The sequence below is a fragment of the Heliangelus exortis genome (assembly GCF_036169615.1).
Source record: "Heliangelus exortis chromosome W unlocalized genomic scaffold, bHelExo1.hap1 SUPER_W_unloc_2, whole genome shotgun sequence".
NCBI lineage: Eukaryota > Metazoa > Chordata > Aves > Apodiformes > Trochilidae > Heliangelus > Heliangelus exortis.
The window spans coordinates 766,954-779,163 of NW_027285919.1; the positions used below are offsets into that span (position 1 = coordinate 766,954).

A 12,210-nucleotide genomic window follows, 5' to 3' on the forward strand; every position below is an offset into this window, starting at 1 on the left:
GCCCTTTGTGAAGCAGCGTTGGCTTCCTCAGACCACCTCCCTCTCCCCCATACATTTTGATATGGCTTCCAGGAGGATCTGTTCCATGATCTGACATCTCTTGAACACTAAAATGGACTTCTGACCCAGTCATCCTGATTTTTGTCATGTGACAAAGACATTGGGAAAAAGTGATTTTAATATAGAAGTTGTGACTTAATAGGCTTTGATGTCAAGGATTGTTCTGTTACTATGTGGAAGGGGCATGTAGGGGTTACAACTGGAGTGGCTGACACAGGGATCTGAGGCACTGATTTATAGAACACAGTGGAAATGGAGCCAAGACAGGGTTGGAGTGATTTGTTCAGAGATAAGGGAAAAGCATGAGGAAGGAAAATTTTTCCAAAAAGCTTTGTTTAACACTAGAAAGGAAGATACAGGAAATGGTATGAACAATGAGATTTATTTGTGCACAGCATTACGATGTGTAAAAGAGAGAAAACACCTCCACCACCAGCAGCTCCATAAAGCAGGCTGAGTCTGTTGTAAGACACATCATTAATGCTATGAGACACATTATCAATTACATGCATGATAAATTGAGCTTTTTATTACTTGAGAAAAATTCCTGTTTTGAGTTTCCTCACAGCACCCTTGAGCTCTTGGTTCCTCATGCTGTAGATGAGGGGGTTCACTGCTGGAGGAACCACCGAGTACAGAACTGCCACCACCAGGTCCAGGGATGGGGAGGAGATGGAGGGGGGCTTCAGGTAGGCAAAGATGCCAGTGCTGATGAACAGGGAGACCACGGCCAGGTGAGGGAGGCACGTGGAAAAGGCTTTGTGCCTTCCCTGCTCAGAGGGGATCCTCAGCACAGCCCTGAAGATCTCCACATAGGACACCACGATGAAAACAAAACAGCCAAATCCAAAACAGCAACCTATAACCACAACCCAAATTTCCCTGAGGTAGGAGTGTGAGCAGGAGAGCTTGAGGATCTGGGGGATTTCACAGAAGAACTGGTCCAGGGCATTGCCCTGGCAGAGGGCCAGGGAAAATGTATTGGCTGTGTGCAGCAGAGCAGTGAGAAACCCAGTGCCCCAGGCAGCTGCTGCCATGTGGACACAAGCTCTGCTGCCCAGGAGGGTCCCGTAGTGCAGGGGTTTGCAGATGGCCACGGAGCGGTCGTAGGACATGATCGTCAGGAGATAAAACTCTGCTGTGATGAAGAAGAAAAAGAAAAAGACCTGTGCAGCACATGCCTTGTAGGAGATGTCCGTGTTGTCCCAGAGTGAATTGGCCATGGCTTTGGGCAGAGTGGTGGAGATGGATCCCAGGTCGAGGAGGGAGAGGTTGAGGAGGAAGAAGTACATGGGGGTGTGGAGGTGGTGGTCACAGGCGATGGTGGTGATGATGAGGCCGTTGCCCAGGAGGGCAGCCAGGTAGATGCCCAGGAAGAGCCAGAAGTGCAAGAGCTGCAGCTCCCGCCTGTCTGCAAATGCCAGGAGGAGGAACTGCCTGATGGAGCTGCTGTTAGACATCTTATGCCACCACAGATATAGACCTTTTAGTGAAAGAAAAAAAAAAAAAAAAAAAAAAAGGGAGAAGTTAGGGCAGTGTTAATTCAAAAAACATTTAAAAATTTCTGCTAGAGAAACACAAACAGCTTCTCCCATGTCATGAACACCTATGGAACGCCCCTTTCAAACACCCTGGCTTGTCATGGATGAAATTGCAAAAAGGAGGAGGAGGCGTCTGTGCTGCCCTACAGCAGCTGGTAAAAAAGAATAGGGGGGGATCTCAGATTAAATCCAGTCTTAAATTCAAGATCTGTACATCATTGTCACCCCAATGCATCACCAGACTGCAGAGAAAAGGTGATGGTATACAGCATGGTTTGCTTTGGAATAGTTTCTCAAAAACACATGAGGAAAATTATAATGCAGGAGCCCCTGGTGTTTCTGCTGCTCTGCAAGTGAAACCCTGAGCGTGCTGAGAGGCAAAAGGACTGTCCCTTAGGGCAGAGTGAGGACAGCCGCTCTGTCCATCAGTCCTGCTCTCAGCTGCACAAAGAGGCAAAGACCCTAAAGACGGGGTATCCTCACGGGAGGGTGGGCTGACCCCCAGTCCCACACTCTGCAGTCCCCACAGCCCTAAATCTCAGGTAGTTTGGATGCCTTTCATCCATGGACACAGCAGAAGGACAGGACCTGCAGTATAAGTGTCTGAGCTGCACCCAAATCCTCACACCTCAGCCCAGCAAAAACCAGGGGAAGAACAAGGGCAGCAGCAGCAGCAGGGGCAAGAGGGGAACGTGCCAAAGTTCTGCTGCCAAGAGGGTCAGGACAGGGAGACACAGGCTGAGACTCCAGCATTTCTCCTCTCTGGTGGGGGAGAGGGATCCTCAGAATTCAGTGCCCATGATCTGAAGGGCTGGGGGACTGTGCTGTGTGACAAAGAGCAGGGTTTAGCTCTAGGGAGGGCAGCAGCTCTGCAGGGGATGGCTGGGAGGTGCAGGAATGCCCCCTGCCATCATCTTCCAGGCAGCAGCTCTCTCTCCATCCCTGCCCATCTCTGCTGCCTGCAGCTCTTTCTCTGTCCCCAGCTCTCCTCCCTGTCAGTGCTCACAGCCCCCATCCCACCCACTGAGTGCTCAGCTCTGCCCTGCAGACCCCTCCTGGCAGCAGCAGGACCTGTCCAGGGGCATCCCTGTGTGTGCAGGGTCTCTGGAGCAGATTATAAAAGTGCTGAGGAGAACTGGGGTCTCTGTGCCTTCTGCAGAGTGCAGAAAGAGCTTTCCATGCCCTGGAGAGACAAGTGGAAGCAGAGCCTGAGGAGAGCCCAGACTGGAGCAGGAAAGGCCTGCCCTGGAGAGACTCCTGAAAAGTCCCCCCAGAAATCTTCTGGGCATCAGCTGGAGCTGTGAGCAGCCCTGAGCAATTCATCCCTCTCTCAGCAGCACCAGGAGCCTGTCCTGTGCTCCCAGTCTCCTGCCAGACACAGCTTCTGCCAGCACCAGGGAGCTCCCCGGGCAGGCTGAGAGCTGCCCCTGGCAGGCAGGCAGGCAGCAGAGTCCCTGCCCCAGCACACAGCCCCTGGGCTGCAGGACCCTGCTCTGAAGGACAGCCCTGGGCACCCCTGCCTGCACACACCCCCTCCCTCCTCTTCACAATTCCCCTTCCACCTCCAGCTCCTTCTTCCCTTACAGCTCCCAGCAGCTCTGGCTCTGCAGCTTTAGGAGATGCCTCCAGCAACTGCACCAGTTTCACTGCCGTGCACAAGACACTCACCAAGGCAGAAGCTGGGAAGGTTCTCCTCCACTCAGCTGGCACTCACCCCCTCCATCTTCACCCCCTTGAAGCTCTCTCTGCCTTGCTCATCTCCCCCAGATACCCTGGCAGTGCCCTCAGCCCTGCTGCGCTCTGCAGAGGAGCTGCTCCTGCCCAGAGCTGTCTCTCTGCAGCACTGCCGACTTGCCAGCAGCTCCCTCCACCCCAGGAGCCCAGCTCACAGCTGTCAGGAGCCCTCTGGGGGGTTGATGCTGAGCCCATGACAATTGCTCAAGGGGCAAGGAGAGGAAGCTGTAGAAACTTCTTTCTTAACAAGCAAGTCCAAGGCAGAGTCCAAAGTTTCCAAAGTTTCTTGCCGTGTGCCTGGGTCTCCCTGAGGGACAGCCCTGAGGAAGCATCCCCTGCAGGGTGTGGGGGGAGCAGGAAGCAGGAGGCAGTGATGGCAGGTGGGGAAAAGGAAGGTGCAGGTGGCTCTGGTGCTGAGGAAGCCTGGCTGTGTGTCAGGACTGCAAAGGGCCCAGCCCTGAGCCCATTCCCCAAAGGTGCCAGCCCTGAGCCCCAACCCCTGGCAAGGGAGGGAGATCCTGTCCCTCCCTCAGCCCTCAGGGCTCTCCTGGCAGCACTGGCATGTGGAGATGGGCAATGCCAAGGGCAGGACTATGGCCCGGCACCTCCCAGCCAGCCTCCTGCACATGGACAAGGAAGCCCTGAGCCCCAGTGCTGCTGGAAGCTCCACTTGTCTCCCCATGGCCATCAGGGACAGAGACAAGAGCCAGCAGCAAAGGCATGGAGAGCTTGGCTCTGCCAAGTGTGCCTCCAGCTTTTCCACAGCTTTTCCTTCTCTCATCTCCAGCACAGTCTGTCCTGGGCTGTCCCATTCCCTGTGCCTCTTGCCCTGCAGGCTCTGCTCCTTCACCTGCCTGCCCCACCTTGCTGTCCCCTTCCTCTCCTGACATCTCTGTGTCCTCCCTGCCTCTGCCTTGGCACACAGAGCCTTGTGCTGATCCAGGCTCCTTCTTAGGGACGTGGTGTTCCCCAGCATGGCCCTTGCAGTGACATTTCTTTCTTCTGCTCTCCACTCCAGGCATCCCCAGCTGCACTTTGGGCCATTCTGGATCTTGACCCATTAACCTGTGTAGACTGGGCATTAGCTTGTTGTCTCCAAAGCCCATCTTGGGATATCTCTGCACACTCTCCATGGTTATTGAGGTGTCTGAAGATCATATAATCATAGAATCACAGAATCACTGAAATATTTTGTTTGGAAGAGACCTCTCATGATCATCCATTCCAATTCCCTGCAGTAATCAGAGACAGCCTCAGCTAGATCAGGTTTTCAGAGCCTCCTCAAGCCTGACCTTGAAAATCTCCAGGCTTGAGGCCTCAACCACCTTACTGGCCAACATGTGCCATTTTATCCAGTACCCTTATGATAAAGAACTTGTTCCTAACATCCAATCCACATCCACTCTTCTCTAACTTAAACCCATTGCCCTTCATCCTATCAGTCCAGGCCCGTGCAAGCAGTCCCTCCTCAGCTTCCACTAGGAGCCCCAGAGGTACTGGAAGGTCCATTGTGCTACAGTCAATACCACACAGGAGGATGAAAGAGAGGAAGGAGAAAACATGTTGAAACTGAGGGGATTCCAGGTCTCTGCAGAGGTAGATGTAGCTCTCAGTACTGAGTAGGAAAGGAGAAGTCTGCCTTACCGAATATTCAGTACTCTGAGTGTGCAAACACAAAAAGGTTCTCAGGAGCAGCCAACATTGATTTACTAAGGAGAAATCTTGCTTGACTAACGTGATATCCTTCTGCAAAGGGGTGACCAAATGGGCAGATGAAGGGAGAGCAGTGGATGTCATATACCTTGACTTCAGTAAAGCTTTAGACACTGTCTCCCATAACAGCCTCATAACAAAATTCAAGAAATGAGGGAGAGATGATTGGACTGTGAGGTAACTGGCTCAACAACAGAGTTCAGAGGGTTGTGATGAGTGGCACGAAGTCAAGAGTGAGGCCTGTGACCTGTGTTGTTCCTCAGGGATCAGTACTGGGTCCAGTTTTGGTCAATCTCTTCATTAATGACCTGGATGAGGGGATAGACTGTACTTTCAGTCACTTCCTGATGATCCAAAGTTGGGAGAGGTGGCTGAGACACCAGAAGGCTGTGCTGCTCTCCATGGGATCTGGACAGGCTGGAGAGCTGGGCAAGGGTGAACTTGATCAAGTTCAATAAGGGCAAGTTTAGTGTTCTTCATCTGGGTAGGAATAACACCAACCACCAGTGCAGATTAGGGGACATTCTGCTGGAAAACAGCTCCATGGAGAAAAATCTGGAGTCCCAGTGGACAGTAAATTCTCCATGGTTCAACAATGGGCCCTTGTGGCCAAGAGGGCCAATGGTGTCTTGGGGGTGCATCAGGAAAAGTGTGTCCAGCATATCTAGGGAGGTTTTCCTACCCCTCCACTGTGCCCTGATGAGACCACACCTGAAATACTGGATCCAGTTGTTCAAGAGGCAGGGATCTACTGGAGACAGTCCAAGGGAAAGTTAGGAGGATGATTAAGGAACATGAACATCTCTCCTATGAAGAAAGACTGAGAGAATTTGGGCTGTTTAGCCTTGAGAAAAGAAGGCTTAATGAATGCCTATAAATACCTGAGGGGTGGGTGTCAAAAGGAATAGGCCAATCTCTTTTCAGTGGTGCCCGTTAATAGGACAAGGAATAAAGGGTTTAAGCTTGAACATAGGCAGTTCCACTTCAACATGAGGAGAAACTTCTTGACTGTGAGGTTGTGGGAGCACTGGAACAGGCTGCCCAGAGAGGTTGTGGAGTCTCCTTTTCTGGAGACTTTCCACACATCCCTGACTGTGTTCCTGTGTGGCCTGCCCTGGGTGATCCTGCTTTGGCAGAGGGGTTGGACTGGATGATCTCTAGAGGTCCCTTCCAACCCCTAACATTCCAGGATTCTCTGATTCTATGACCTCAGTCCCTGGGAGACTGATGGGGTCCATCCTGCTCCAGGCAGGTGAAGGACAAAGAGGGGATTGCTGAAGCAGAGTGGGCAGGGGACAGAAAGGCATGGGGTGCAGCTGGCCTTTAGCAAGCCCTTTGCCATGCTCTACCATTGTCCTGTTGTAGCCAGACTGGTGATGTCTGGATTGAAGAGGTGGGTGATGTGGTGGGTGGGAAGTTCACGAGATGATGAGGGTCACAGTGCCATCAGTGATTCAAAGTCCTCCTTGCCATGCTATTCCTGATACAAGCCAGGATGTTGGTGACCACCTGGGCACGCAGCTGGCTGATACTCAGCTGTCTGACTGAGGCTGATGCTGTGGATGGGATTAAGAAGTGAGTTCCATGGGGACAGGGGCAGGGTTGGCTTCAGCTGAGTGGAATCATGGAATCATGGAAGGGGTTCGGTTAGAACTAGATGATCTTTAACCCTTCCAACCCAACCCATTCCATGATTCCATTGTTCTGTGACACAGTCCCAGCCAGTTCCAGACCTGGGAGTCTCCACAGCCACCACCAGGGCTTTGTGATGCAGGGTCTGGTGCCTGGACACCATTGTCATGGGGGTCTCCATGGTGACCCTGGGGGTATATAAGGGGTGTGGAGACCTGGGGTGCCCATATCTGGGAGAGCACCTCCCTCAGGAGTCAGCAGCTGCCCTGGGTGACCATGGAATGCCTGTGGCAGAAAATGCCCAAGATGTCCATGGAGAAGGAGGTGGAAGCCTGCTGCCAGCCCTCCACAAGACACCAAGGTCAGTGACTGAAGGAAGGGCCAGACCAGAAGTTCCCCTGCAGGCTGTGGGGAGAGGGCAGCTGTCCCCTGCAGCCCATGGAGGAGCACGGAGGGGCAGATGTGGATCTGCAGCCCATGGAGGAGCACTCTGTAGCAGGTTGACATCAGTTATTAACTGAAATACATAAAATTTTAGAAAAAAGTCACATTTGAGCAACGTGAGCATGGCTGGGGCAAGGGGCAGGAAGGTGAGAGGGCTTTTGTCTCTTTGTGTCTAGATTTCTAGTGAGTTCCATGGGGACAGGGTTGGCTTCAGTTGGGTGGGAGGTGTCCCTACCCATGCATGCAGGGGGTTGGAACAAGATGATCTTGAACCCTTCCAACCCAACCCATCCCATGATTCTATGGTTCTGTGACATGGTCCCAGACAGTTCCAGGCTTGGGCTCTCAACAGCACCCCCAGGGCTTTGTGATGGGGTAGGTGCAGTTTCTCAGCTGTTCCCTTTACAGCTGAGACCCAGGCCCAATGAGGAGCCATGACAGCATCTTCATATTCTCCTGCTGTTTTAATCCCATCACCCAGAGCTGGTTCCATTTCTCCAGGAACCCATAACATCACTGATAGTGTATGGTTAGATGGGGATGGTGCAGCATGCACAAACCTTTGCCTCACAGGCTTAGGGCATGGCATGTGATAAGGATCTACAGTCTCATCATGGTATAGATCACATCTCATACAGCCAATTCTTTCAGATACCTGAGAGCTTTTCCAAGTGTGGCTGCTTTGACCTGTGGGCAGTCTATTTCCTCTTTATAGGGGTATTTCCAATGGGCAGGAAATATGCATCCCATGTGTACCTCTTAGTTGTGTGAAAAACCATTGTAGCATGTTCCACACCATATCACAACTATGGTTCTTAAGCAGCTCTTACCAGGAATGAACCACAGGGCAACACTAATCCCAGATAGAAAGCCCCAGATCACATACTCTGAGTACCAAAGGTACAGCATGATTGGTTTAATTTCCAACCCTGTAAAATTTCCAAAGAAAATAGTTTGATTATTACTCAGCGGAGCCCTCTGGGTATCCTCCCACTGAACTCAAAATTCAAACTTTTCATATAAATGAGTTGAAATTGGGACTGGACTCGAGCTAATTAGCGTAAGCCCCACATTGGTTGCCAAAAAATCTGTCAGGGTTTAAGGCTGGGCTGGCAATTAACCAAATGACAGAAGTTCTGTATAAATGCCCCTCCCCACCCTGATAAAGAAAGGAGAGAGAATAAGGGAGACAGACTTCTTGGTTGGAAACTAAACTACACAGCTTTAATGAAACAGTAATGATAAAATGAAAAATTACTAAATATACACAAATATACAGAAAAATGGTACCATGTTCCTCCCCCCTTATCCCCAGTAACTCTCATGTTCACCACCAAGGCTCAAGTGCAGCCCTGGGAAAGTCCAGGCTGGGCTCCTGGGGTCAGCAGGCCTGGTTTAATCCCAGATCAGTTGTAGTGGTGATGGTGGGGTGATCATTGCCATCTTGGGTCCTTCCCACTTTGTCCTTCAGTTTAAAGCCTTTTTCAAGCAGTTTAAAGAAGGAGCTGCAGGCATGGACAGTGTAGGGCAGCCTGCAGGAGAGGTGGCCAAGGGCTTTAGAAGGCTGAAAGGCCCAGCAGGACCAAGGGCTTTGTCACCTCAGACATGGCAGCTGCCTCAACCACCATGGTGTACCGGGAGTCATTTTGTCCTGATGCTCTGGACTTCCTTTCCCCTTCTTGGGGAGGTCAAGACATGTCAGAATTTTCATTACTCATTTTCATACTGTACTGTCTGTAGGAAGAGTCCTGACCTACAAGTGAGCCATGGGCTCTGCCTTTTCATCGACTGGAGGTCAGAGTTTGTCCTCAATGCTGCATTAATAAATAAATAATGAAAAATCCTTGCTTTCAGAGCCACCTATACAGAATCTTTGCCTCCCTGCAATCATGGCCTCCAGTGATCTGCTCTAACAAGGCCATGGGGAGGCTCTGGCAGCAATGGTCCTCTAGTGGGGCCAATCAATGCTTCAAGGTACTTTCAGGTTCCATTCTGACTTCTGGAGCTGTTTGTTCATTCATCTCTCAGCACCTGAGGATCGTGGACTCAGCACCAAGCACACCCTGGGGCTCAGTGAAATACAGAGAGCACTAAAGGGCCATGGCTCTCCATGGGATATTCTTCACATCTTCAAGACTTGTACAGCTAATTGGAGAGGTTTTCCCACTGCACTTAAGGAGGAACATTTCATACTGTGATTAATGAAAACTGATTCTGGGGGTTTTTTTTGGTTTTTTGTTGTGTTCTCATTTAATATTTTAACAGATCATCTCACAATTTTCGGTTTACATAAAAGGTGAAAGAAGTTCCCTGTGGTGTGACACTGTGTGGACAACTTCTCACCTCCCATCCCCACCATTCCTACTCAATGCAGCAGTCCAGGTGATAGGCACCTGGATGAATAAAGAGTAGGAGAAGGGGACAATTGGAGAGGAATGGTAATGGCCTTTGTCTGGACAGTCTGTGTCTGGAAAGGTGACTTTAGAAATGGTCACTGTATCAGCACCACCAGGCAGAAGGTTCTGTTGAGGCTCTGCACTTGGTTTACTCCTTGACCCTTCTTGGGGTTGTTGGGATGTGTTGTGCATTTTTCCTACAGTTTTTATTGTTCATCTTCAAACCTCACTTCCCCCAGAACTGTGAGCCCTTGCTTGCACACCCTTCTCCCCCAGGTACTGGTGTGTCACATTCAGGCTCCTCTCCAGTGACCCCACTTTCACCCCTGGCCCCCTTCATACCTAGTGTAAAGCTCTGCTAATTAGCCCTGATATGTCCTGTCCTAAGCCCCTTTCACCTCTGTGGGACAAGCTCTTCCCATCCCTTGTTAGGAAGCCTGGTCTCCTGTAAATCCAGCCTTGGTCAGAAGAACTGATCCCTGGAGAAGTAAGGAGGAGGGTCAGCAGAACTGTCACCTTGGAGGTTTGGCAGGCAAATTTTGGCCTCTTTCAGAGCCTGGGTGAGAGAATCCCTTGGGAGGCAGTCCTGAAGGGTAATGGATTTCAGGAAGTTTGGACATTGCTCAAGAAAAGACTCTTAAAGGTGAAGGATCAGATGGCCCCATGTGCTGTAAGATGAACTGGTGGGGAAAGATGCCCAGCCTGGCTGAATAGAGAGATCTGGTAAAAACTCATCTAGAAAAGGAGAGTTTGTGGCCTTTGGAAAAAGGAGCAAGACACTCAGGGAGACTTAAAAGATGTCAGGAGGCTACAGAGGGAAAATATTACAATGGCCAAACAGTGTGAAATTGATCAGGCTGCTGCCATTGAAGAACATAATCAATGTTTCTGTGAACACATTAGCAACAAAAGGAGGGTGAATCATATAGAATCATATAATTGGCTGGGTTGGAAGGGCCCTCAGAGCTCATCAAGTCCAACCCTTGATCCACTCCCCCCGTGGTTCCCAGCCCATGGCACTCAGTGCCACATCCAGGCTCTTTTTTTAATATCTCCAGGGATGGAGAATCCACCCCTTCCCTGGGCAGCCCATTCCAATGTCTGATTACCTTCTTCGTTAAGAAATTTTGTCTAATATCCAACCTAAACCTCCCCTGGCACAACTTAAGACCGTGCCCTCTTGTCTTGCTGAGAGTTGCTTGATAATATTGATAATATTATACATTATATATTAAATATTTATTATTATATATAGCATCATAAATCTATTAATATTTATGATAATATTATTATATTAATATTTATTAGAAAATATATCTAATATTGTAATATACAGTATAAAATAACAAATATCTTAAATACAGTATAGACCAATATGGACCATTGTGGATCAGTATAAACCAGTATAAACCAGTATAACCAGTATAGACCAGTATAAACCTTTATAAAGCAGTATAAAGCAGTATAGACCAGTATAACCAGTATAAACCACTATAGACCAGTATAGACCAGTTTAAACAATATAACTAGTACAATTAGTATAAACCAGTGTAAACCACTATAGACCTGTATAGACCAGTATAAACCTGTACAGACCTTTATAGACCAGTATAAACCAGTATAACCAGTATTGACCAGTAAAAACCAGTATAACCACTACAGACCACTATTCCCAGTAAAACCACGATAATCCAGTACAGACCAGTATAACCAGTACAGACCAGTATAACCAGTATAAACCAGTATCGACCAGTATAACCAGTACAGACCAGTATAAACCAGTATAAACCAGTATAGACCAGTATAAACCAGTATAAGCAGTATAAACCACTACAGAACTTTTTAGACCAGTATAAAACAGTATATACCAGGATAAAGCAGTATAACCAGTATCGACCAGTATAAAACTGTATAAACCAGTATAAACCAATATAGACCAGTATCAAACAGTATAAACTAGTACATACCAATATAAACCAGTATAAGCAGTATAGACCAGTATAAACCAGTATAAACAGGACAGACCATTATAGACCAGTATAAACAAGTATAAACCACTATAAACCACTATCGACCAATATAACCAGTATAGATCAGTATAAACCTTTATAAACCAGTATAAACTAGTAAAGACCAGTATAAACCAGTACAGACCTTTATAGACCAGGATAAACCAGTATATACCTGTATAAAGCAGTAAACCGGTATAGACCAGTATAAACCAGTATAGACTAGTATAGACCAGTTTAACGAGTATATACCAGTATAGAGCAGTATAAACCAGTATAGAGCAGTATAACCAGTATATACCAGTATAACCAGTAAAACCAATATAAACCAGTACAGACCGGTACAAACCAGTACAGACCACTGTTAACCAGTAGACCAGTATAGACCAGTATAAACCAATATAACCAGTATAAACCAGTATAGACCAATACAGACCAGTATAAAGGGTATAACCACTACAGACCAGTGTAAACCGGTACAGACCAGTACAAACGAGTACAGATGAGTATAAACCAGTATAAGTACTATACACCACTATAGGCCAGTTAAACCAGTACAGGCCAGTACACACCAGTATAAACCAGTCCCTCCCCATCCATCCCAGTCCCTCCCAGTTGACCCCAATCCCCTCCCAGTCTCTCCCAGTCCCTCCCAGTTGACTCCAAATCCCTCCCACCAAT

General features: G+C 48.7%; 1 protein-coding gene across 2 annotated transcripts; it reads right to left on the reverse strand.

Annotated features, from left to right (window-relative positions):
* Nucleotides 1-590: 590 nt before the first annotated feature.
* LOC139790580 (olfactory receptor 14A16-like) lies at nucleotides 591-8,810 on the reverse strand. Of its 2 annotated transcripts, XM_071732449.1 has the most exons (2): nucleotides 8,790-8,810; nucleotides 591-1,520 (listed from the first exon to the last, which is right to left on the reverse strand). In XM_071732449.1, exon 2 carries the CDS (start codon nucleotides 1,518-1,520, stop codon nucleotides 591-593), a length of 930 nt encoding a protein of 309 aa, XP_071588550.1. In that variant the 5' UTR covers nucleotides 8,790-8,810. The 2 variants fall into 2 exon arrangements, with proteins under 2 accessions (XP_071588550.1, XP_071588549.1); XM_071732448.1 differs by lacking the exon at nucleotides 8,790-8,810 and having other exon boundaries at nucleotides 591-1,668.
* Nucleotides 8,811-12,210: the final 3,400 nt, after the last annotated feature.

Coding starts and splice junctions, on each gene's coding strand:
- LOC139790580 (XM_071732449.1), bottom strand. CDS start 1,520: ATGTCTAACAGCAGCTCCATCAGGCAGTTCCTCCTCCTGGCATTTGCA.